Raw genomic sequence first — 26585 nt, 5'->3', positions numbered from 1 at the left:
TTTGTCTATTGATATACAAAAGGTACAGTGAAAACCATTTTCAATTTTCTTAGAAAATGACATTTCATTGATTTTTTACCATTCGCTATGTAGGAATGCTGCTCGCATATGACGTCACAAATCAAATAATTGAAATTCTAATAACTTTTTAATTACTTGATGAATTTTTCTCAAACCTTCGGCAATATTTTTTATTATTTTTTCTGCTATTTTTACAATAAAGTTTTTGTCAGGGTGAACTTCCCCTTTAAAGGATGACATTTTTTTTGTTTTTTAAGCTAGATTGTCAGTAATTGTATTCCCTATGTTTCAAATGATGAGGATTTAGATTATAATTTCTATTCATGTGAGAGAAAAAATAGACTTTCACCCAATAGAGAAAAAAAAATCTTAAAGGTGCATGATCTAAACCTTGTTTATTGGACATTAACTGAAGTAAGATGAAGGAAAAATATGATTGAATTAGTAATAGATAAATGAATATACCATTTTTAGGGGGCAGGGTGACTTTCAACTTTATTTTACAAGACCCCAAAACCCAATCAATAAAACATACAAATGTCAGTAGCAAATACATATCAAACAATTTGTATAGAAAAAAAAACAAAAAAAAAAACTTGAAATAGTTCATTCAAAAAAAAAAAATTTTGATAGCAAAAATTGCAAGATTATATTTGACTGCTGAGATGGTTGGGAAGTACACTAAAAAATAGATGTATAATTTCAACCAGATAACAACTGTTCCTGTAATGATGCATAATTATACAAAATGTAATTGACAGTGTGTCTCTGTAGAAGTATGCAATTAACACTCCACTGTGGATGTGTATATTACTGACAGGTACAAATTTCTGATGATGTTACTTACAGCAAGAAATTGTTAATTGAAATTTCAATGTGTCAGTCATCTACATCTTTAGATGTGTAAGATAAAAAAAAATTGCCTTGTAGCTGGTATTCTGTTGATTACACAATTAAAAAAAATACTTGTATAGGTATCATTATGTATATCATTATTATTATATGTGCTTGTATTATTAATATTTATCCACCACTAATTACAATAAAAATGATGACCAATTTATGGAATATTATTCATGCATGTTCAAATGCAATAAGAAATGTGTTGCCGATTTGTACACTGTTCCTTAAAGTGATTTTCAATAAATGCAAACTTCAACGATAGCATTGTTTGTGGTTAAAGTTATCCTTGTTGACAACACATTTGAAAACCGCTTTCGATGAGGATACAATGTCATTTTTAATCTGTACGCATTCTCTCCGTCATTGGGACATTATTTTCGAAGGTCGAGGGTATCTCACGGCTGTAATCTGGGCGGATGAAATAATAGTCCCTTGCTTTCTGAAGGGATATTAGAAAAGGATTTCACGGAATATACATCAAGGGTAATTCTAGATAACCTTTCGTAGGGAGAGACAGAAAATATATGTGTTTGTTTCCACCACAGAGCTTAAAATGAGATGGTGGTGGAGTTGAGGAGAGAATTTGTTTCCGATTTTGCTAAGCGCTTGGATAGAAAAAAGAGCTATGATACACACCATCAATAGAGAGCAGCATAATGCACATGTCCGGGCATGTATATTGCTAGTGTGTTTCTGTCTCTCTCTCTCTCTTTCGCTTGCTCTGTGCTTGCTTCGTAGCTCAGCGCACACACCAATAAAACACTGTACTGTGAGTGGCTAACAGTGCACGGTAAAGTCCGCCTCCTACTTCACTACCTGTCACTTAGTCTATGCTCGCAAACCCTTAAGCACTCGAGTGGATTTAAAAGGTCTGGTGTTGAGACTATGTAGGCTGCATGCAAGGTGTGTGTAATGTAGACTGGTACTAACGCTTTTTGTGCTTCATGGCATATTCTAGTTGCAGATAGTGATATGTATTCTGTCCAAGCCTATCTTGAATTGAGGTTAAGTGTGAAACTAGAGTCTGTGCATCAAGACTAGCCCGCACTCTCTGCAGCAAATGAGAGGAGCTCTTCGCTCAAGCCCAACGAGGAAATCCTCTCCAATTCATTCATCTCTCCCCATACCCTCTCTATCCCATACGCTCTCACTTTGTACTGCATTGTAAACTCCACCAGCCAAGCAGAGCTCTGGATCTAGATAAGCTCTCTTATTAACAGCTCTTGTTTAATTCTGCTAAATGAGCTGCAGCCAGAGATCCCTCATGGGCCAGTGAGGTAACTTGGGAGACATTCATGTACACATCTTCCAACCGACCATCCAGACTGGTGCACATGGTTCAATCTTGGAGTGGATTTTCATGGATTAACTCCAGCATTGATTTAAAGTGACAGCTACTCATTGATAGAAGAAAGGAACAAACCCTCAAGAAAGTTTCTTTTTGAACTGAGAGTCTGGAGAAGTTTTGTGTGAAGCCCTGCAGTGGAACATTCTTACTACCAAGCAGCAACAGAAAGGAGGATTTTCCACTGCTTCCACATTCTAGAAGAAGAGGACTTACAAGTTGGCTGCAACCAAGCTTGTTTTTAGAGAGAAACCAAGAAAGTGTAAACGGATTTAATGCTGTAATGGAGGAATAAAGTCAGCCGTGGAGTAAAATAAATTGGAATGAAATGTGGGCAACACATTGTGGACGAAATCGGCAATAACGGCTACTTGAGGAAGTTGAAAGCGATGTCAAAACATTTATCAGTAACCCAGTGATTATTCAATTAGCAAAGGTGCTGCTTCAGGCTTCCATCTGCTAATCTTTATCTATAATCACTAAGAAGAGAAATTGGACATATTTTGTGGAGGATTAAAGCTATTTGGTCGGAGTTGTACATGATAACCTGGAATATATTTTCACTGAAGCATCAGTGAGATATATGTTTCTATAAATCAACCCGAGCTATTTACATTGCCAACTGATTGTTCAACCCTGTCTCCAGGATAGCTTTAAATCAGAATTCTCTTTGGAGAAATAATTTCAGGAGTTGAAGTTTCTGTGAGGTGCATGTAGAAGAAGAAGCGCAGAAATACAGATTGACTCTGTTAGAATGTTAATGAGGGAACGATTTGGAGAGGCAAATCGGTAACGACTGCTTGAACCAACAGTCGCCAGGGCTTAACGGTGATATTTATCTCTGTGTCAAGTGGGATCCGAGCCGCTCGTCAAACAACGCTGGGACTCCTTCGGAAGGACATTAACCCTCCAAACCTCGAATGTCACATGACCTGAATACTCGGGATAGGAGCTGCAGCAGGATCGAGCATCGCAGTTGAGCCTAAGCTTCGCAAATCCCTGGATTTTTAAAGGATATTTTCTGTTATTTTGAGACTTTGGACGCTGACAGTACCGGCAGCCCGTGTCTCAATTACCACATCGTCAAGAGGGACTCTGCTTTTGGTCTTCTGCTCACCAGGACGAATCGGAATATAGTGTCCCAGGTTGTTCTGTAGCTGATTATTTTCAAGGAGATCAGAGATCATTGGATGGGATATCACAGCAATGCTTCATCCACCATTGCCCTAAAAATGGCATGACAGAATCAATATCATGCATCATTTTTCTCCATCCACCCCCAAATTGCTGTCAAAAAGTACTTGACGGTGCTCTTCACGACCCGCCGGCGTATCGGTTACTGGCATATTTGCGCTCTGTATGCATACAAGATTATACTGTCAAATGATGTCGGTATGATATGAGCTGGGCAAACCGGATATACGCGAAATTGGGTTTTCAGAGGAGGAGTGTGGAGGAACTTGCCCGGGATTTGGTTTCTGTTTATGAGGAGTTGTTTGAAAGCCGGTTCCGCTGCGACGCGGGTTTCCTTGGGTTGAAAAGTGGGGAATCGAAGACAGCAGCTGATTACCATAACAGTAGCAAATAGGGTTCTCCAGGGAGACTGTTACAGAAGTCACTACTACTCGTGGCAAGAGTGCAACCGATCGTCTTCCTCTCTGGAGATTTGCAATCTCCTTAACCCCCTGCCACCCAAGCACCTTAGCATCTGTGAGGGATATCTACCAAACTCATTGGGCTTAGTCGGCACGTTCCTTCCCCTCACCTTACGAATCGGGCATCACTCATCGCCCTCATAACCTTACAGGTATACATTTACCAACACAAGGACCCCCGACTTGGCTCTATTGTGAACCCTCGTCCTGGCGGCGCTCCAGAACGTTTCGGCCAATTGACTTGCCCCTGTCTGTCGGTACGCTGCTACGATTGCAACTCCAGATGATTGGTGGTAACTGAATCTAGGTTCTGGTGCCCCGCTCTCTTGCCGAAGATTTGTGTCTCAAGGAAAATTAGGAGCTTGAAGTAAAACCTTGTTTGGATTCCTTGTGACAGAATTTCTGCAAAATTGTGAGGATTGTTTAAGGAATTCATACCTCATCAACCAGTGAATGTTTGTTAGTGGACGACAGTATATATATATTTTTTTTTCAAAGAACAAACCTCTTTGACGATGCATTGCTAAGCGTGAATGCGAGGAACCATTTCTTGGTAGTCAATGCTAAGAATCTCGTGGATAAACACACTCGCATTCTGCAGCTCCAGTTCCCCCTGCATCTTCTTAAAGATGATCAACTCTTCTATTTGATTTGTGGAGAAAGAAATGTACTTACCACGAGAGACAAATATAAACACATACTTCATCATGTTTGTGGAAAACTTTTCTTATGGATATAACTCACTCTCAAAAGCAATGGCTTCCAAAAGGAAATCGAATTATTACTGGATATATAACTGCCTTTTTATGATATTATTAGGTGAGTACAAATGATAATATATTAACATCTACACTGTTGAATTATAGAGCTTGATATAGGCCTATTATAAATATATTTTCAGTCTCATTACCAATTGTGTTGTTGTCAACTGCATTCTCAATACAGCTGAATGGAATAAATCTTCATTCATAGCTTGCTGATGGTTTTGAGGTTGTGCCAAATGGTGCCGACGACGACGTTCCTGGTATATTGTGCTACACCACAAATTGAAAATATGGCAATATTACCTTCAATCTTATTTTCCAATTATGACCAAGTACAAATATGAATTTGATCTACAAAAAAAGGGACTTTGAGCACTTAGGCATATATACTGAAGGATAATTTCAATTGATATGAAAAAATACTGGGCAAGTTCATTAACACTTTTCATGTCTTATTGCAATTAGTTATAGCAGGTAATATAGATTATTATACCATGATATAATAATGTCTCCTGATCAGTGGTTAGTTTTTGTTATTTCTCCCTTTTCTAAGCGAGTGGAGTTGTTTGCACCTTTTCAGAGCGTGTGCAGGTGAAATCAACGTTGCTTTTTGTCGTTCCTGCTTATGACATATTTTCATAACAGCGAATAAAAATCGGGCGGAAAATCAATACCGTTTCCTAGAGACATGACGCATATTTTGCTCAAATTATTCTTCCATTGGCAAGACAAGACATTGATTTGTATCAAAGTCTGTGTGCTAAATCATTGCATTAGTATTAATTATTTAAGACATTTGAAAAAAATGAAAATCAAGACAATTCTTTCATGTGACAAAATCATTGTTTTATGTAATTTTTGCCATGAGCAAGTGAATAGATAATTAGACAGTTAGGCCTAAATAACAATTTTAGCACCCCACCAAAAAAATAATTGCATACATGCAAACATGCTTTTGTAAATAAGTGAAAATGCAAAGGACAAGTGAAAAAAATAATTCCAATAGGTTAGAAAACAAAAGGGGATTGATGAAAGAAAAAAAATGAGGAAAAATATTACTATGAGACTTAAAGAGAATTGCTAAAAGCCGATCTGTATAATCTTTGCTTGCCACAATCCATTGTATTGATTTATAGATTAGTTTGTGCAATCCTTCTCCCTAAGCAATAGAATAGGGATTAGCTTTTCTGGTAATGTTTTTTTTTCTCATTTTTTGTTGTTGGCTGGAGAGTTGTATGTATACATGTGAATATGTGGGACCAGGATGGAATTAGTTTGGTAGATATTCATTTCATTTATTAGCTTTTCGCTGACTATCCTTTATTGCCAGCCTTCTAAATCAATCAGGATTTGATTATTAATAGTAAATTGATATGCAGAGAAATGTAATGGGTAAACCAGAATACAAGGTTAGCTGGCCTTGCGACTTTCGCCAGTGGCACCAGCTACGTTTTCGTCTCGCTTTCTCCCTCTCTCTCTCTCCTTCTCTCGCTTGCTACCTTGTTATCTCTTTTTCTAATTACAATTTCTTTGTTTCTGTCCTTCAGTCTATCATTTTTTTCTTTTTTTTTCTATTCATCTGCTTGTCCCTGTTTTCCTTCGTTCAGTTACCCTCTTTCTGTATTTTGTCTCTTTCTCAACAAACTATCTCCCTGTACATTTTTTTAAAAATAAATAGGAATATAGGCCCTTTCTGGCTCTACACTTTCTGTTTCATTTCTGACCCCCCCCCCCTGCTCTCTCTCTTTCTTGACTCTTAATATTTATATTTATCTTTATCTTTGAATTATTTTATTCATTTTTCTATCTATTCCTTCTGATGTCTCCCGATGTACCATCACTGAAAAGATTTTTTTTCCCCCATCGTTATGTCTGTTTTTTTATTAGAATTCATTGTGTGTATAAGGGGGGGGGGGAGTCATTTCATTATTATAATTTACATTTTTATTTTATGCCATGGTTGAGCTTATATTCCCCTTTCCATTTTCTTCAATCTCCAAGACCATGGTTCTCTCTCGCTTATGTTCTCCAGGAATATGACACGTGATAGAATTCTGTTTTCTCAATCAATTTTGAAAAATATATATTTGTCATTCCCAAATGGTGTGTCATCTGTTGTCTCTCTCACTTCTCCATCAAAATGTTTGCATAGTGTCTCATACTTTAATGAGTTAACTGTCAATTAATCTATGGCAAAAAACAATTCATTTGAAGATCAAGCCTTCATCATTACGTTGCATGGAAACGGTAGCAAAAGTTTAAGGTAGGAATACTCGACAGCTTGTGGAGAAAGCTCGCTTTGTCTCGTTAGGGCATGTAATCAAATTTTGAGGTAAAGAGTAAATATTTAGGTCTAATTTGAGGGTCTGCTTCAACGTTGACCATCCTGTAATTAGTCTAGACACAGTGCAGTCTGGGTGCTTTGTTTGAACAGGTTTGTAACAGATTGGACTGTTAAAGGGGAAGTTCACCCTGAAGAAAACTTTGTTGTAAAAATAGCAGAAAAAATAGTAAAAAATATTGGTGAAGGTTTGAGGAAAATCCGTTAAAGAGTAAGAAAGTTATTAGAGTTCAAAGTTTTGGATTTGTGACGTCATAAACGAGCAGCTGCCCCATGTGTTCTGTAACATAAAAGGCATGAATTTCAAATTTTGCTTGGTTCCTGATGACTTAATTTTGTTTTCTATTCATTATCGGGTGTGAAATGGTTTGTCTATTGATATACAAAAGGTACAGTGAAAAACATTTTCAATTTTCTGAGAAAATGACATTTCATTGATTTTTTACCATTCGCTATGTAGGAATGCTGCTCGCATATGACGTCACAAATCAAATAATTGAAATTCTAATAACTTTTTAATTATTTGATGAATTTTTCTCAAACCTTCGACAATATTTTTGATTATTTTTTCTGCTATTTTTACAATAAACTTTTTGTCAGGGTGAACTTCCCCTTTAAGATATTGGTGGGGGGGCAGGCAGGTACATAGGCATATTTGATATAGGCAGGTAGAAAAGGAAAGGGGGTTATGGCGGGAGATATAGAACAGGAGTGGTTATTATTGACTTTTAAAAGAAATTTGAAAGTAGGCCCATGTTACTTGTAGTATTTATGTTTATTAATCTAATTATTTGCCTAAAATGGAAATTAGATTACTATGTAGTTTGTGCATCAATGCTGTTATCACAGGGCATAATGAAGGGACGGCTTTTATATGCTAATCTCTATTTTTGAAAACTGAAAATGATTCTAGAGGTATGGAACCGGAGTAGACAAAATAATTGTAGGTTGGATGACCCTACCATTGTGTGCAGACAACATTCCCAGTGTGTTAATGTTATATCTAACCCCACTGTATCTGCCACTGATATGCAAACACCTTTCCAACTGTAGGAAATACACTCAAAAGTAACTGAAAACATTAAAGAAAATAGAGGAAGGGGGGAGGGGTGGGTACCAACGGAGTGTCACTTGAGAAAGTTTAGAGACCAAAAGAAGGGGGGCAGACTGCGGAGAAGGGGTTTCATCTCCCTCGAAATAATAGGGAGAGGGTCAAGGAGAGAGAGAGAGAGATAGCAAGTGAATGAAATAGAATCTAGGATGAAAACAGAGAAAGGAAAACAAAAGAAGGGAAAGAGGGAAGAATTGGTCACAAAAAATGGTATCACTGCAAAAAATGGGGTCACAGGAAAAAAACTTGAGAACAAAAATGAGGGGGAAGACCATACTGCAGAGAGAGCCTGCCCCCCCCCCCCCCCCCTCCCCTGAAATATTAATTAGGAAAGGGTCAAGGAGGAATATTAAATAAGCATATGAAATACAAAAGATATAGGCCTAGAAAATGGAGAGAAAGGGAAGCAAAAAGAAGGAAAGATCTGAGACTCGATTTCGACAAAAAAAAATAGTATCAATGAAACGTGTTTGCATTGAGTGAACATGACCCAGACCAGGGCAGACAAGTGGTATTTTAATAATGTGTACATTTCTTATTATCAAGGGGGTCAATTTACCTATCACCTGTTATGTCTGTGTGTGGATACACTTCAAATTGTTAGCATTGTCAACAGTGTAGATTTCTTGTAGGTTACTCACGCTTGATATTTTTAGACACATGCTTGATTGGGGCTTTTCTTGATTGCTTCAATATTTTGAAAAGAATTTGAAGCCCCTCCCCCTCCCTTGCACAATGTTCATCTTTCTCCTTCAGTTCATTTTGTGGGTTTGACATTATTTCTTATAAAAATTGATTATTTCCACACAATGTCCTCCATTTTCCTCATTTTCTCGGAACTTTGGAAAATGAAATAATGTTTTGGAAATATTGCATCATTCTTTAGAAAGGTAAAAGTTTTTGGTAGTGTAGGCCCCTACACTAAAGATTCAAAATTGAAATTAATGTATTGGTGTTGTGGTAACTGTGAGACAGAGGTTTATGAGGATTAGTCTTATATATGTAGGCCTATATTACAAGTATACTCTCAGTATTGTGTCTATATTGTGAAATTCATTTGAAAATTATGAATGCAGATCACTGTTTTTCATTTTTTTAAATTGATTATTTTATTATTTTATGCCTACATGTAACATAATAACGTGAAGCTAAATCAAGATGAAATATATGCAGCATATATCTATATTCCATCTTATTCAAAAGGTTGAAATTAAGGCACAATTCTTTTCCATGGAATGCACAGCTAACTGACCTTAGCACCGCAAATGTAATTTTCAGAATAAAACTGATTTGACCTAGGAGAGAGAAGTGCTAATATACAAATGTCCTCAAATAAAAAGTTGCGCCTTCAAAGAAATTCCCCTTCTGCGTAATTAGCAATCACCAATAAAAAAAATGGCAGGGACACTTACATACCGTTGCATACCACAGAATGAAGAATTTTCTTATGCTATCAAGAGTAATAGCATATTAGTAAGGGCATTATGAATATTAGCCTAATCAATTTATTGTTAGAAACAGTGATAAAGCTGTTACCACTATAACGAAGCACAGCACAGCTATTTCTTGAGGTTTCTTTGTAAGTGTGGGGGGGGGGGGGGTCCTGTTGGTTGCTTTACAGATTTATATTTGGAGCTGGGACATGCAACCCCCAGATCAGTGGCCCTTCAATATAACTCATCATGATGTTTAGAAATTGTTCTTTTTCACCAAACAAAGGAAGATTCTTATGTTTTTTTTGTTATTATGGAATTTCTAATTTGTTATGACTTCATTATTTTCAAATTAGCTTCATATTAGACCGATATAATATCTATTCTATAGAACTATTCTATCGCACGGCTCAAATATTTGGTTGGTATCAAAGGGGGGGGGGTGAGACTTGAATCTGACATCTGATTGGATGAAATCTACCACCAATTAATTTGAGTGAAATTTGCACCTTTCACCATGAGAGGGAGAAAGAACAAAGGGTAATATCCCTATGACTTTTAGATGAATTGAAAGTTATTTACAAGCTAATCGGGAGACATATGGGCGGCTAGAAAGTCTCGTAAAATTTTACAAGATCTCTCAACAGTTCGGAAGGCCTTTACTCCTGTAAAACATTCTTGAGGAATGTAGGACTGCTTACTCTCTGTTTTTATTCTCGGGGATTAAACACTTTAAAGGGTGAAAAGCACCTATTGGGGTTATATTTAGAAAGCACATCAAATGCAACCTTATGTATGGATTTTGGTGTAACTGTCCATACTTAAACAATATTAAAAAGAAACATTTAACCCTCAAGATATATGATAATTATTGTAATTCATAGATTGGTAGTTGGAAATGTTGAATTTAAGTTTTTAGATTAATATTATACTACAACCACCACCAATATTTATTATAAACAGCCTGCAAACAGTGTGTTTAATTATCATCACTCGCAAAAGAAACAATGATAATATTCGTCTGTTAGAGCTACGCGGTAAAGTATATATCTTACTTATAAAATTCTTGCTGGTTTCAAGATAATTTTAGACATGAATTTAGAATATACTTTAAATTTGACTAACGATGATTGATCAGTGAATGACGGGTAGGATCCTGATGTCAAAATTTACCCAAGTATCTACAAATTTTTAAAGATTTTGTGGAATTTTAGGACTTGTCTTCATAATAAGATTATTTCTTTTGATTTCTCTTTCAATTTGACAGTATTTTGAATGGTCGTATCCTCAAAATCACTTTAAGGACAATGACATTGGTTTTGGCTAAATTATGGGACCATATTGAAGATTTTTCTCCAGGGGAATTACAAAACCACAAACTCACTTCCGAAAACCCCTAAAAGATGCCTTTGAACATCGCCATAGACAAGGATACTACAGCTACTGAACAATTATGATAAGTCATTCAGACTGACAGAATTTAGTGTATATCCCTGTCAGTAGGCGGTTTCAAACCGCCTCGATCACAAGAATCCCCGTTAAATTACGAGAACTTTTTAAGGCTAAAAAATACCCGTTAATTATTCCTGCATTCACACCGCCCCGAAACACATCCTTCGGGATAAGTTCCCGAAGTTACGAGCATGCGCAGTGTGGTCTGATAAGCAGGCAAGGCGGGAGATTCAAAATCTCTAGCCCAGCAGCCACCCACGCCGCCGCGCCCAACGACACGCTGGGATAAAAGTTCCCGTAATTTGCTTTCACATCGCCAAAATACCTGCGACCTTGGAAAAATCCCCACGAAAGTTCTCGTAATTTCGCCAAGTACCTACTATTTAGCGGGTATTTTCTTTCGGGGAGATTACGCGTAGTTTGCTTTCACATTACCAAAATACCTGGTATTTTCTGATCGGGGTAAATTTCCCGATCAGAGAATACCTGGAACTGGCGAACTTCGAGGCGGTCTGAAACCACCTAGTCTGAGTCTGAGGATAAACGAGTTAGGAATGGATAATGTGAAGTATGAACAGAGTAGACAGTAGAGGATGAAACAGAAATAAAAAACAAGACATTGCATGCTCGGATTTGAAATCAGTTATAAAACATGGGTACATGAAAGTGAAGCTAACATTTTTTGTCAAGGCTTGAGTCTATATGGCCTTAATATAGAAAAAGAAAAAAAGTAAAATGCAAGAAATTATTTATTATGAGTTGATTGTTGTACATACATGTAGAATGTAATTAAAGTACATCTATATATGAATGTATTCTTGAATGAATAAAAAAGAATATTTATATAAATGAATGGATAAGTAAGCCAATAGATAGGTAAATATCTGTGGTAGCGAATTAAAGAAAAGCAATTAAGTTATGTGAAGTAGCAAATAATTTCAAAGGCCTTCTTAAAACAAACAAGAAATTTATTCAAATGATGAAAAAATAAATATACTATTCTTCAAGTAAAAGAATTAAAGGGAAAGTGTCTCATCTTCTATTTAAAGGCCTTATTAGATACAGGTACCTTACATTTTGATGATCGTTTTAATATTACCTAATTATGGTACCATATTGGGTTTCATAAATTTTATCTCTGATGTGAATGACCCCTTCCCTGCTCTTGTCACGTAAAACACTGGATGACCACAACAAAGGCTTAGATGAAAAAGGCCGTGATTCATATTTATGATATAGCCCTGACTCCCAATAACCCCATGGTTATTGAAAATATGAAGAAGTGCACCCCATCCCTACACAATACTGGTATAAGGGAAAAAAAAACGGAGTACATGTAGATTGCGGGAGTGAGTGACAAATTGCTTTGATATTGGTTAACGCAGGGTGCCAATTACATTGTACACTTGAACTCTTAGCAGTCAGGTTGCCTATGATGAGTCTCAAGCTTCAGACCTTACCATTGTTCATGATGGAAAGTTTAAGTGAAATCTCAGGATTTATTTCTGACAAGTGACAGAAAGTATAATTTCTTCAATATGCATAAATATTTTAAATGAAATTTTCTTGTGTCTTTATTTTTCTGGAATATTTCACCAATCCATGGCCACATGTGTATTAAATTAAGAATTACTGACAAAATGTACAATTTGATCAACTCAAGAATGTGCTAAAAATCTGTTATGAAAAATGTATATAGGCCCTATATGTATGAAGCCAAAATTATTTAAGTTTTACTAGTATTATCCAAAAAGATAATTAACTTCCTACATCATTAATCCAGTGCTGTACATATATACAGCTTGTCATTATTTATATATTTAGATGAGTGTAGTTCAAAATGTGAACTCTCACACCATATTTGATATGCATGGAATATGGAATATTTTTATTATTATAGCATGCAAACAATGCTTTTATTCATGTTTTATTCCAAAGGGAGGCAATTTTCTTTACAGGAAATAAACAAGATAGTCCTAATCCAAAAGCAAAGATGTCAGATTTAAGATATTACAGTATCTTAACAGCCAAGGTTCATATTGAATAACAGATTGTTTTCTGCAATCACCTTCACTTTTATGAACAATCTGATAATTCTGAATTATGGTGACAATATACAATGGCGAAAATACTTGTTCAGGAAATTCAGGATAAAAAAAATCACCTTGACTCTTTCTGCTGAGATGTAGGTCTGTAACTCAGTCTATCGTGATTTGTTCACACGCAAAGAAATCAGTCTGAGCTATGGAAGTCCATAAATGTTATAATTGATATTAATTAATGACATCATTACACAACATTTAAATCAAATCAGTTTTTTTTAAGTAGTAATGAAATACGATCTGCGTAGAGTGATAAATTTTGTACATTATCATTAAGATTTTGATATCTCTGGCTTTTCCATAACTTTTCCATAGAGTTACGATTGATCCTATCAATCCCAACTATGGAAAGCCAGCAAAGTCAACGTATGAAATGCTCCTTTTGTTAGACAAAGAGTTGTGATGGATCCTATCAATGCCAACTATGGAAAGCCAGCAAAGTCAACAAATGAAATGCATGTTTGCTCAAACATTTTTTTTTAATATGAATGTATATTAATAAAGTCATTGATTTCCTGACAATTTGGTGTGTTTTCCTTTGTTTACAAAGGAAATTTTGCAACTCTCCTGTAGAACAAATTCTGACACTGATGGATTTCCATAGAGTTATAATTGATCGGATCAATCGTAACTCTTTGTAAGACGGGGGCCTGGTCATTCTTAAAGAGAAATTCCAGTAGTTGCAGTAAACACTGATTTCATGAGAAAGTCTGTAAAACAAGGCTTAATTGTCAGTATATCATCGAGGATCTAGATCTGGTACAGTTACATTAACTGAACTTTGTGAAATCTTGAAATCTACGCTGAAAAATGTTCACACCAAAGATCCCCAACACAGATAAGCGCACGTGGGACAATGTATAATTATTGCTTAGGGCATCGGGCCCGACGCCCTACCCGATTCCTGTGCTTATTTGCTGATTTCTCAGCAATTACACAATTTCTTCCAGAATTCTTTGGCACATGCGTTTTATTTATACAAACAGACACTTTGGTGGTCATTTCATTGGATTCTGTACGAACTCATTTTGATATCGTTACCAAAACTAGCATTTACCTTTAATCTGTGTTGTTCAAGAAATGACATAAGACAGACTGATCAGTCGTAGGTCTTTCTGAGACTGGGGCCTAGGTCATATTTAATTTGCATTGTTAAGAAAACTTGACACAATCCAGTCTGATCTTCTGACAGTTGAAGCCGTTTAACTCTGAGCCATTCTGACTTTATAGCAATTATGATATACCCTGTATGCCACTAGTATAACATGGCTTAATTCATGATGAAAAACAGGCAACCTTTTGCTATTTTTAAAACCTGTTGGGTTTTTATGAAAAGCGCTTGGGGCTGTTGCCGATTGGGGACCGGGTCTTTTACGATTGATGTCGATGTTTGTAGCTCCCCGCTGGTCACTAAATACTCATTTTCATACCTCATGTAATAATGTGTTTGTTTTCTATTCCTCTGGTGAATTATGAAATTATGCTGTGATGAAAGCCAGAAGCCATTCTGTTTTTTTATTTTATCTATTTATTTTTTTGAAGTAGCACCGAAATGCAACCTGCATTTGTATGCCTTCCAACAAGAGGGCATATTTTAGTACAGGGAGAAAAGTATGAAACAGTGTTTTTTTTCCTAGATTATTTAAAACAGGGTGAAAATCATATTCAGTTCTATTTAGCCATTTAATTTAACGATCATAAAAGTAATTGCCTTTATGGGTTGGTTGATTAAAATGACATAACAATTAATGTCTGCGATCATTGCTAGGCCTTTGTGTTCATCTATACCATTTATCGTTACAAAGCTCATGAATTAAAGTTCTAAAGATTCGTATGCAATTTTTTTTTGTCATTTTGCAACCTTTAACACTAAGGGTGAAAGTATAAACACATAACTAGTTGAAGAATATTCCAAAATGTGTTTTTTAAGGTAATAGAAGAAGAGATTTTGGCCTTTTGTTCTAGGTTTTCATCATAAGATATAAGCTTATACCACCCATATTGAATTGATAACTCATCTACATGAGTAACCAGTGAAAATATTTTCACCATGACAAACACTTCCATGTTTGTGAAACAAACAGAATGTCTCCCTCCCCCTAGAGATTTCCAGTCATCCGAATCAATTGGCCTTGCCGATCATAGCATCACGCTGCTCCCTCCCGCCACACGTAATCACCATGTAAATACCATTGATTGGTTCAATCTGCATGGGGTCCAGCAAAATGTGATGCCACTCAGTCAGATCTATTGAGAGAAACATCTCCTTTTCTCTTTATTCCTCATCCCTTGAACCGCTTCTCACCAGCGTAGCAATGGGTAGAATTAAAAAGAAAAACCCTCCGCTTTGAAATCGAGCGACATTCCCTCTTGAAATAACAAACAACTTTTCAGACTCTCTGCCAGAAGTATTTTCCCCTATATTTTTCATTTCTATCTTTCGCTGGTGGTCTAATGTGTTGAAAGTCTATGAGAAATGCCCTGTCATGTGTCACCATGCATGCACCGACATGGTTCCACGAATATCTGTTTAATCCACAAGTTTTTGAGAAAATAAACCAAATTTTTATGATTTCTATTTAATGGGCCTCTTTGACAGATGTTGAAGGAATTATTGCTTTTGGAGGAAGTATTTTATTTTATTTCTTTGTGGTGGAAAAAAAACTATCATGTCCTTGACGAGTGTGGATCTTCATTTTGTTTTGTATTGTCATTGTCTCCACTTTTTTAATGCTCTCCTTTTTTTTCTTTTCCATTTGGATATTTTACTTGTATTTAAATTCTTTGTTTTTCTCTTGTCACTGCTGTTAAAGTTTGTTATTTGAGGTTTTTACCTGTTAACTTTAGAATTAGAAATTATAATAATGAAAATAATCATGTTAATAATAGCAATAATATAATGATAATAATGAAAATAATAATAGTTATAATGATAATTTACAGCACTTTACATAAAAGTTTCAGAGTGCTGTTCATATATAAAATGAAATAGAAAGTGACATGAGAATAACTAATACGTAATAAAAGTATACATTTTTTACAATCATTCATTCAAATATAAACACATGAATGCATATTCTTCCTTCATTATCTATTTATCACATGGAAATTAATTATGCAACATTCTGAGAACAAGAACAAGAATGTTCCTACCCATCCCCTTCCCTTCCCCTTTCATTCTCAATCCCTTGTTACGAAGTTAGAAATGAATTGAAGTGGATTAATAATGCAGTTCTACACTGAAGAGAGATCCATCCAAAGAACTAATAATAAAGAGATTGCTTTCAGTAGCACAACAAACAATGACCTGCAATAAGAGAGTCTTAATACAAGATACACCACACTAAATCACTTAACTACAGGTCAGTCGTGACAAGGGTATAAACACATCATAAAAATCTTCATCAACTGACCATTGTAATTCTCCCTAAAGCCCATATGGTCTGAATATTCCAGAAAATGAAAAAAATACTTTAAGTTCTGTGATTTATTAGCGTGGTTGTACAGAGAGTTAAATATTTGGAGCATAAAATTGTCATTCCAACCACATTTATCACAATCTGTTCATTCATCCAGTATTTCAAAATAATTTCCCTCCTTTAAGGTGTAAGAAGTAATCATAAATTTCTTGTTACCATATAAGACGTTAAAAGGAACCGTGAATTGTCAATTTTTACATTTTTTTTCTTCAAAATTGTTGATTATTTTATATGAATAACTGTGCACCAAACCTCAAATTGCAACCCATCTCATTTTGTACAGCTAAGATATCAGAATTTATTTTTCATCAAACATTTTAAAATTGATTTTTTAAAAATTGCAACTTTTTCTAACACAGGGCACAGACGTTTTATGTGTTTATTGTTCAACCTTTAGCTCCATGGTTCAGCAGTGACGTTCAATTATGTTTAAAGGCTCGTGTGTACGTGATATTACCACCCCAATATGTCATCAGCCCTATCAGAGCTGCAGATCTAACAAAATAATACGATTGCCTTTTCCTCTTTAGTCTTTTTTTTTTATCTCTACCACTCTCAATTACCTCCTCACAAAACACTCACAATTGTGATTAAATGCCAATCAAATTCAAACTGTGGTGGTGTATTTTCAAGGTCATCTTAGGCAACGTTGAAAGATTATTTCAAATATTGCATCCTATTAACAGCAATCTGCAAGAATTCTCTTTTGGTGTATTCTTTTTGTTTTTAATTCTTTTTTTATTACTATTTCCCCCCCCCAAGACTTCCATCTTACTCAGTTATTCTCTTGGGCCTTTTTCTTTGTCCTGTCTTGTCTGTATTTTCATTACTCCTTAGTTTTTTAAACCTGTCTTTCCATTCATCCATCTAACCAACCATCAATCCATAATACATCCTTTCTTTCATCCATCCATCCGTCCATCCATCCATCCGTCCGTCCGTCCATCTATCTAGTACCTACCATCTATATCTATCCTTCCATCCATCCATCCACCCATACATTTATCCATCCACCCATACATTTATCCATCTACCCATCCATCCATCCTTCAATCTATCCATCCACCCATCCATCCATCCACCCATCTACCCATCCATCCATCCTTCCATCTATCCATCCATCCATCAATTCCACATTGTACATCCATTCATACATACCTCCTGTAATCAGTCCATCCGTTAATACCATTATGCATTGTACATCCATGCATACATTATACCTGCCTATCTATCCATCCATTCATCCATCTGTATTTCCTTTTGTCAATCCATCTGTCAACCTTCTTCTTCTTTTCCCCAATGCCCACTTTCCCTCTTCAATCAATCAAGCCCATGTCCACTTCCAATCTCATCTTTTTGGACAAATCTTCCATCTGAAAGAATGTTCTTTCACCCCTTCCCTCATTCCATCACTCTCTCCCCTCTTTCCGCCTCCCTCTCTTCTCCTCTCCCTTGTTTTCCCTCTTCCCATACCACCACCACCGACCTGTTCTTCTCATTGCCATAGCAGGGTTTGAAGTTCCTTCGATGACGTACGTCCTTCTTTTGTTCTCCCCCTTATCGGGAGCGAACTTGGCGGAGTTAATTCCGCGAGTGTTTTTGTCGTTGGTGTCTAATTCACACCTCGTTAGCGCCGAGCCGTGCCCTCTCTCAGTTCGCACCTAATCATGCAAAATTTCGCCAGAATTAGCGTTAATTTGGACTAGCCTTCATCCTTGGTTATAGCACTCATCAATTCCAACTTAAACATTACTTTTTTTCCGGCGTTACTTGAACTTGCAGAGCTTGCCTTTGTTCACAGTTTGCCCTCTGTTGAACATCTATGCATCTCTAATGAGGGGGCTCTGTTTATTGGTATTTTCAATCGCATAGCTCGCAAGTGCACTGCCATTCTTTATTATTCATTACATTCGTCTCCAATCACATTTAGTATTCACATGCACTTTCCTGTTCGGTGCATTTCTCTCAAATAGATTTAGACTCATTCAGTCATTTCCTACTTTTTCTTTGGATGTATCTGTCTCTATCCCCCTGTTTAATTCAGTTACATTCATTCCTCTTATCATACTTTTCTGTCCTTTCATGTGTTCCAACACTGTTTGAATTGTTGCTATGCAAGGCAATACACTATTTGAATTGTTGCTATGCAAGGCAATACACTATTTGAATTGTTGCAATGCAATGCGATGGTTTGTTGCTATGCAAGGCAATACACTATTTGAATTGTTGCAATGCAATGGTTTGTTGCTATGCAAGGCAATACACTATTTGAATTGTTGCTATCAAGGCAATACACTAATTGAATTGTTGCTATGCAAGGCAATACACTGTTTGAACTGTTGCTGTATCAGGCAGGAGGATATGCCACCAGTTTAACAGATAAGAATCTCAACTAAAAAAAATTGATCAACATCTCTTTAAAATTAGGGAAATCATATTTTTGCTGAGCTCTGGCCTCCCATCAAAATATTTTTTTATCTACAACTGTGTTTTTCTTTCTTTTTTCTTCACTTTGTTAAGAGTGACACCTCCAATTAATCCCGGAGTATTATGGCAATAAAATAAGAAGTGAAAGATCTTTCTTCATGCCCTTTTTTTAAGAAAAATATTTAGCAAAATTCCTCAGAGACAGCTCTAAAAACAGATAACCTATTATTTCAATGAGTCAGATTTAGATCAACACAAACCATGGAGCTTTCCCTGGTTTAGGGTGGACCGGTGATCATATTTCATGGGACTCCTCACTGTGACACCTATGGTGAAGAGGTGTGATGAAACTGGTGTAATGGGAGCACCGGTCTCTCTGTGGGATACGCAGGGAGACCACCTAGGACCATGTATAGTCACCTTACATTTATATCTCTGTTGGAATTCAACCCATTCAGTGGCACAGATAGTCATACATGTAAATATACATACATTATTCCCCTATGAATGGGATACAAAAAATAATAACCATAGAGTAAATCATGATAACAAGAACTTCTCCTTAGTATATCTACTCTTGCTCTCTGACACATTTCCAATGCATGTTGTATCATGAATGAATACCTATTTGATAATTGTGCAATCAATTGTGACGTTACTTTTCCTAAATCCTTTTTTTTGCTATTAAGTCTTAATAAATATTGATGTAAATTTGAATGGTATGTTGAAATAATTGTACATACAACAAAGACAATATAGCCTTTTCTTCAATCAATGTATAGGAATGCAGTGTAAACTTGAAGAAATCAATTTTGAATTCATCTAATTAGTGGAGTCTAAAACACATAAGGATGGAATGGGTAAATCACCTCTAAAAATTGCCTATAAGTGACAGCAATTATTTCAAAAGAGTGCAAATTATTTTTATCCCTTAGCCCTTCTCCACCCTATGTAACTTTATACAATGAAGGCCTACTAAAAGGAAATTCATTGTAAACTTTAAGAATTCATTTCCGAAAAATTGTGAATTCTAAGAAATTTAAGGATGGAAGGGGTAATTCACCCCTTAGAATGGCCTATGAATGACAGCAATTATTTAAAAAAGGTGTAAATGATTTTATCCCTTGGCCCTTTTCCACCGTATGTAATTTTACAAAAAGGCCGATTTTGTGTAACATTGCAAGCTTTGACCCCAAACTGCACTCTTTGTGAAATTAACAAGTTTAAAGTGGTTGGTAGAACCGTACTTGTACCTTGAAAAACATTGATTGTTGAAAATTGTGATACACTAGTTTTCATTGCTGGTGGGCTATACCTGAAAATAGATATATTCACCTCTTTTCCATATAAATGCTAAATTACACTTCCTATTCTCGGTGAAACTAAACAAACATACATTTATCATTTTGGTCAATTTACAAGCACAATTTGAGAACAATGCTTGCATAATAGTAGATGACATCTGTAATTCATTGCCTGCTTTTGATAGCAATTTCATCTACTTTCATAATGAACATTTATCATTTGTTACAAAGGAGCTACATACATCTATCTCCGCTGTAAACTAATATTGCTGTCTCAGTCCAGTCCGGACTGGCATGGGATCGGCTACTGCCGATCGGTTAAACATAGCCCCCTCATATTGCGATATAGACACATCCAATATCGTGGGGAAATAAATTTAGCGGAGGGTTAGGGCAGTCCGGTAGAAAAACAGGACTTTATTGCTTCCGTCATATGATGTTATATGTACAAGCATCTTATGAGATAGGACATAAGTGAAAAATGTCAACAGCCATAGTTGGGATGAAATAAGACAAGGAGTTCTTCAATAACATGGTGTCATTTTAAGGGTTGTTTTTAGCCATGTGAGTTATGTTGTACAAGGTGCAAGCTTTGATAAAATGAAATGCAATATTAAGAATGTGAAGCTAAGCCTCTGGAATATGATTTTATCACGAGTGGGCTAATATTCATAGTGGACTGTATATGCAGCAATGTTTGCATATGATGGCATTTCATGGGGTTTTTTTTACTGCTTTTGAATTATTTGACATTATTATAGTGGGACATTCATTATACAGGTCAATATGGGGAACATTTCATAAAGAGGTTCGGCAGGGGTTTTCACATACTAATTCACACTCAGCCAATCAAATGCAAGAATTTTCAGTAGCTTATATCATCAAAACTCTTTTTTAAAAACGCACGTCTGGGTTACCTTGTTTCATACATGTATTGCTATTATCATCCAGAAAATTTTCTCCTGATAACGTTTTCTCTACAATGTGTAAAACTTGAAAGAATGTTTGGGTAATAGTCCTAGTAAACTGCTGCTTACATAAAAATGGATTTTAATCAAAGCTGTCTTCATAAGATTTGAACATGTTATCAAGTTTTCAAAATTGATATTGCGCTCTTAATTTATTGTGTGAACAAGCGAGCTGCACGTTAATGTGTTGTCGAACATTGCCCATGAAAAAACTTCCATGAAAAACTTCCACTTTGACTGTCTCATGAAGATGGAAACATGTTTTGGTTTTTAAGAAAGGTTGAACCTTATACTATCATTGTGCTTTAAAGTTTTAGGCCTACCTATTTGCATTGAAAAGGTGTCTCAATCACATAAGATTATTGTCTTGGAATAGGGGCCCATTTTCATAAACCATGGTAACTTCATTTTAACCACTGGCATAGAGGGGTACTGGCCCTGTTCACATTTTTTTTATATTTTAGACAAGAATCTTTTTATTGTTAGCCTATGTCTTAAAGGACAAGTCCAATCCAATAAAAAGTCAATTCAAATAAAAAGAGAAAAATCCAACTAGCATAACACTGAAAATTTCATCAAAATCTGATGTAAAATAAAAAAGTTATGACATTTTAAAGTTTTGCTTAATTTCACAAAACAGTTATATGCACATCCTGGTCGTTATGCAAATGAGGAGACTGACCATGTCATCCACTCACTATTTCTTATGTATTGTATTATATGAAATATTCTAATTTTCTCATTGTCATGTGAAACAATGACGGATTCCTCCCAGAACATGTGCAATCACAATTGTTTGATACTATATGTGTCGGTCAAGTTGGTCCTTGTCGTCAAATATGTAAAAAATGAAATATTGTATAATTCAAACTATAAAAAACAAAAGAAATACTGAATGATAGACATCATTGACTGTCTCATTTGCATGTCTCTGAGTTGTGCATATCACTGTTTTGTGAAAAATAAGCGAAACTTTAAAATGCCATAACGTTCTTATTTTACATCGATTTTGATGAAATTTCAGCGTTATGCTAGTTTGATTTTTCTCTATTTATTCAAACCGACATTTTTCTGGGGTGGACTTGACCTTTAAATAGAAAGAATATACACTTTAAAATATGAACAGGGCTCGCTGCAACGTCAGCAAACACCAAAAGTGTGGACGGATACAAGAGTACATGCTGTTCTCTTTCCCTCATGGTGGACGAATATTGCTATTGTCATCTGTGATGGGGTATATATGAAGTACAGATGCTGGGCTTTTGAAGTACATTTGATGATATATGGACGGACATATCAATACCGAGCCGCCAATAATGTGAACTAATCAGGATGTGTTTACACTAGCTCCTTCATGTTGTTGCCATTCACACTGTTTATTTTTTGGGTTTTTTTTTGCGTAACGATGGAAATAATCGTCTCCTTTGATTACTGTTGATGGTAAATAAACTTGAATAAAGTACATACATTTGATGAAAATAATGTTCGATTATCAATATAATTGATTATCAGTTCATCCTGTAACTGTTCATTTTTAAAAACCAAGTTCTGGCTCTGAAGCCAGATAAGGAATTGATACGTAGGCCTAACTAAATAAAAGAATGAATAACTTAAATAAAGTACAAACCTCTTTATATTTTGAATAATTAAGAAATATTGTACAAGAGAATTCAAAATATTCTCAGATTAATATGTAAAGAGAAGCACCAAAGCTTGTGACAGAACACAGATCATTTCAAAATTTACTCCAAACTTGTAAAAATTGACTTTGATCTTGTAATAGTTAACTCTAATCCAATAAGAAATAACTTTAATTTTAATACAAAATTGCTTTTGTTGAGTGGAAACACACCCGAGCCCTCGCCCACATCTGGCTGTGAATGGCGGCCATCTGATGAGTCGTGTTTATTCTAATTTGTCGAACATTTTGTCCAGAACAATTCACCCCATGTATGTCTGCTGCGACCAGATGGTAACCTAGACCATTATCTCCCTTCTTAAAGGAAGACTGCCCCATCCATCTTCTGCTTGGAAATGACACTTTATTTTTACCTTTTTGATATAAATATAGACCTAGATAATTGTAAAATCTAGTAGTATGACTATTGTCATGGTTCAATGAACACCTTACTACTATCATCCGATTAAATACTGCATTCTCTTTCAGGCTTTCAAAGTCACTAGGTTAGGCCAGATGTTAAAGGTTATTTTTTTAGGATCAAATATGACCCTTGCATCCTTTTAAAAAGACATTGATCAGTATAATATGCCCCTCTTCACCCAGGTGTAGATGAGTACCTGGCTAGGGACTAGAGACCATTGTTTTATGGCAGTGTGGACCAATTTATGTTATTAACTCCTTAATTCCTGCCATTAGATTGGCTAAGAGTAACATTGTCTTAGACGTGTAGTTATTAGAGATTCATGAATCAGAGCCAGTTTACTGATGAAAAAATAAGAAATCCTCAAATATTTAACCTGAATTTCAAAATGATGTCTAATCATTCTTAAAAGTCAATAAAATATTTAGAAATTAGTTTATGGATACAGAACTGTTCATATTGATCCGTCTATTAATATAAACTTTCAGAGCTCTCATAATATCACTGTTGGACCATGCATGTTACACTTCATTTGATTCAATCTGTTGGCAAAATTATACATTTGTACAGCTGTAATTCAAGAAAAAACAATATTTGGGTGGATTACTTTGATTTTTGAACTAACTTTTTCAACAGTGAAACCCATTCATTCTTTCTGAATCCTCTATGCCTAGCATTGAGAACAACATAATAAGTAAAACCTTTGCCCCATTTCTGGCAAAATGGTGAATAGTGAGATTGTTCCTGAAAAGCAAGCAAAAAGAAAAGTATTTCTGTAGCTGTATTTAAGGAACCGTCTTTTACATATTTTCTGCAGAGAGTGCATACCAAATGTAATTCAATTCAAAATCTGGTCGAGGCAAGTGCAGAATAAATCTTTATTAGGCAAAAGAATTTGTTCTTGATAGGGAAGAATGTGAGCAGAAGGCACAGAATGTGGAGAAGTTTGCATAAAATAGGATTTTTATACCCCCAAATTACCTGAATACAAAGAATTTGCCTCAATTTGAAAGATATCCATCCAAAAGTTGTAACAGAACTCCTATTTTGTGGCCTTAATGATGAAGAACTGGATTGTGTCTGTTGAAAGCATCCCTTGAACAGCACTTGAATTCATGTCCTTTAATTGATTTAGGCAGCTCAACCTTAAACAGTGACTTTAAGCCTGGGCCATCGGTGTGGCAAATCGCTTATCGCTTTGCCAATTTGAGTGATCTTCTGTGCTGCGTCACAGGTTTGTTTTGGTGCATGGGTGCTCCAAAGGTGCTACAAAAAGTGTATTTTGAAGTAGAAATGACTGCCAAGATCTGATTATTTGTTTACTTCAATTAGGCTTCAAATTTCATTTTACTTGTTTGTTAATTCATTTTCTTCTGTATTCATGAGAGATGCAGGACTAGAAATGTAACATGTGTAATATATAAAAGTATACATTCTAATAATGAATGACATAGGAAAAGTGATATCTATTTTAATGCAATAGTTACAGTTAAAACAAATAAATAATAAAGATTGATTATCGTTCATCCGAGATTGTATAATTGAAAAAAATTAATGTATAGTTGCCAGATCAATGATTTTTTAAATTCGTTTTTTAGCTGTCCTTTTTGTACTTGACCGGGTGATGTTGATGTTGATGATACTCCATGAATCACTATGGTTATGAAATACACAACAAATCAAAACAAAAGAAAAATAAGCAAAGAGATAGTGGGGTAGTGATTTAACATGCGTACATAAATGTAAGGAGGAATGTGTAAAAGAAAGCCATATAAATCAAATCAAATATCAAATTAAGTAAAAAAAACAAATATATATATATATAGAGAGAGCAATAGAGAGAGTGCGTTCATGGTCGCTGATGAATAATCATCCTCATCATACGATTATATACTCATTCCATTTATGCTGACATGTAATCATTACCAGAGCTATATATGTATACATTTTCATTGGAGATGATATATTTATGAGATTACAGACGGATCATTACTTTTCATGCGTCTTCAATTGGCATGGTTGCAGCGAAAGTACATTCACCGGGAAATCTCACTGATGATTCTACCTGTTTTGACGGCCCTAGGATTAGCACTGTTCTTACATTACTGACAACTGGAGAAACCAGGGATATAGTATTATTTATCGACCGGGCATGTAGTAAATTGGCTGTTCTAAGTTCTTACGTTACCGACATGTTCTGGAACGGCGAAATATTAGTATTTATTGACCATGAAAAAGTATTTTGAAAAGTTTAAAAAAATTTCTATCAGGGAAATAGTAATATTTATTTACCAGACAAATAGTAGATATGTTGCTATTACAAATCACTGACAAGTTCTGAAATCAGGGAAATAGTAATAATTATTGACCAGGGGCTGTATTCAAGTCAAGTGTTCATTCACATTAATGTTAACTGTGGCTAACTTAATTAGTTGGTAACAAGGTGTATTCATGTTTTATAATATGGGGGTGGGAAGAAAATGATGAATAAATATTGGTTTGGGAATTAAAATTGTATAGTGCTTAACGTATGTTGCAACATATGCTCAGGTTCGTACTAAAGATTTATAATAGGGATGAATTCAAATTCAAGAAGTTCTTGAGTGCTACTGGTGCCACTAGCAGTGTCATGCAACAATAAAATAAAGTCTGTTGAAGTGTACATGTACGTATGTTGCATTTGGCTTATTCATCATACATAATACTCCTGCTGTCTTCTTAAAATTTGATTTACATTTAATTGCTGAGTTAAAGATCCTTAATAACCTGCAATGTGCACTTCTCATTAGCATCACCCCTCTTTTATATGAGTAGCTCCTGACATTTGTGAAACACATTAATCACTTATGCAATCATACCTTGTGTTTTAGTAGCGCTTGTTAATGATTCCTTGATCGTGAATTATGTATGTTGCTGAATAATAAACATGTCTACACGAAAGTTTTGATCTTCTTCTATGTACTGAAAAGTGTGATGGGAAAAAGTAAGGGGAAACAGTGAGGTGACAATTATCTGGGTTTTTTTTTTCAGTTCTGCCTCTATTAGGCTATTGAGCCCCCATACATCTGTGAAATTATAACCTTATATAGGCAGCCATCCAAATTAATACATTTTCTGTTCCCTGACAATAGTAATGTTGATGATGGTGGTGGTGGTGGCGGTGATGATGGTGGGGATA

General features: G+C 35.5%; 1 protein-coding gene across 1 annotated transcript in view; it reads left to right on the top strand.

Annotated features, from left to right (window-relative positions):
• The first annotated feature begins 1875 nt into the window (after positions 1 to 1875).
• LOC121420101 (roundabout homolog 1-like) overlaps positions 1876 to 26585 on the top strand; it is a 39015-nt gene continuing 14305 nt past the window's right edge. Inside the window, exon 1 of the mRNA XM_041614633.1 lies at positions 1876 to 4743. Within this exon, the coding sequence (XP_041470567.1) occupies positions 4590 to 4743 (154 nt within the window). The 5' untranslated portion in view covers positions 1876 to 4589. The remainder of the gene's footprint in view (positions 4744 to 26585) is intronic.

The sequence above is a fragment of the Lytechinus variegatus genome, chromosome 8 (assembly GCF_018143015.1).
Source record: "Lytechinus variegatus isolate NC3 chromosome 8, Lvar_3.0, whole genome shotgun sequence".
Taxonomy (NCBI): Eukaryota; Metazoa; Echinodermata; class Echinoidea; order Temnopleuroida; family Toxopneustidae; genus Lytechinus; species Lytechinus variegatus.
The sequence above is the reverse complement of the archived record's forward strand: the minus strand, read 5'-3'. Positions and strand labels throughout refer to the sequence as shown.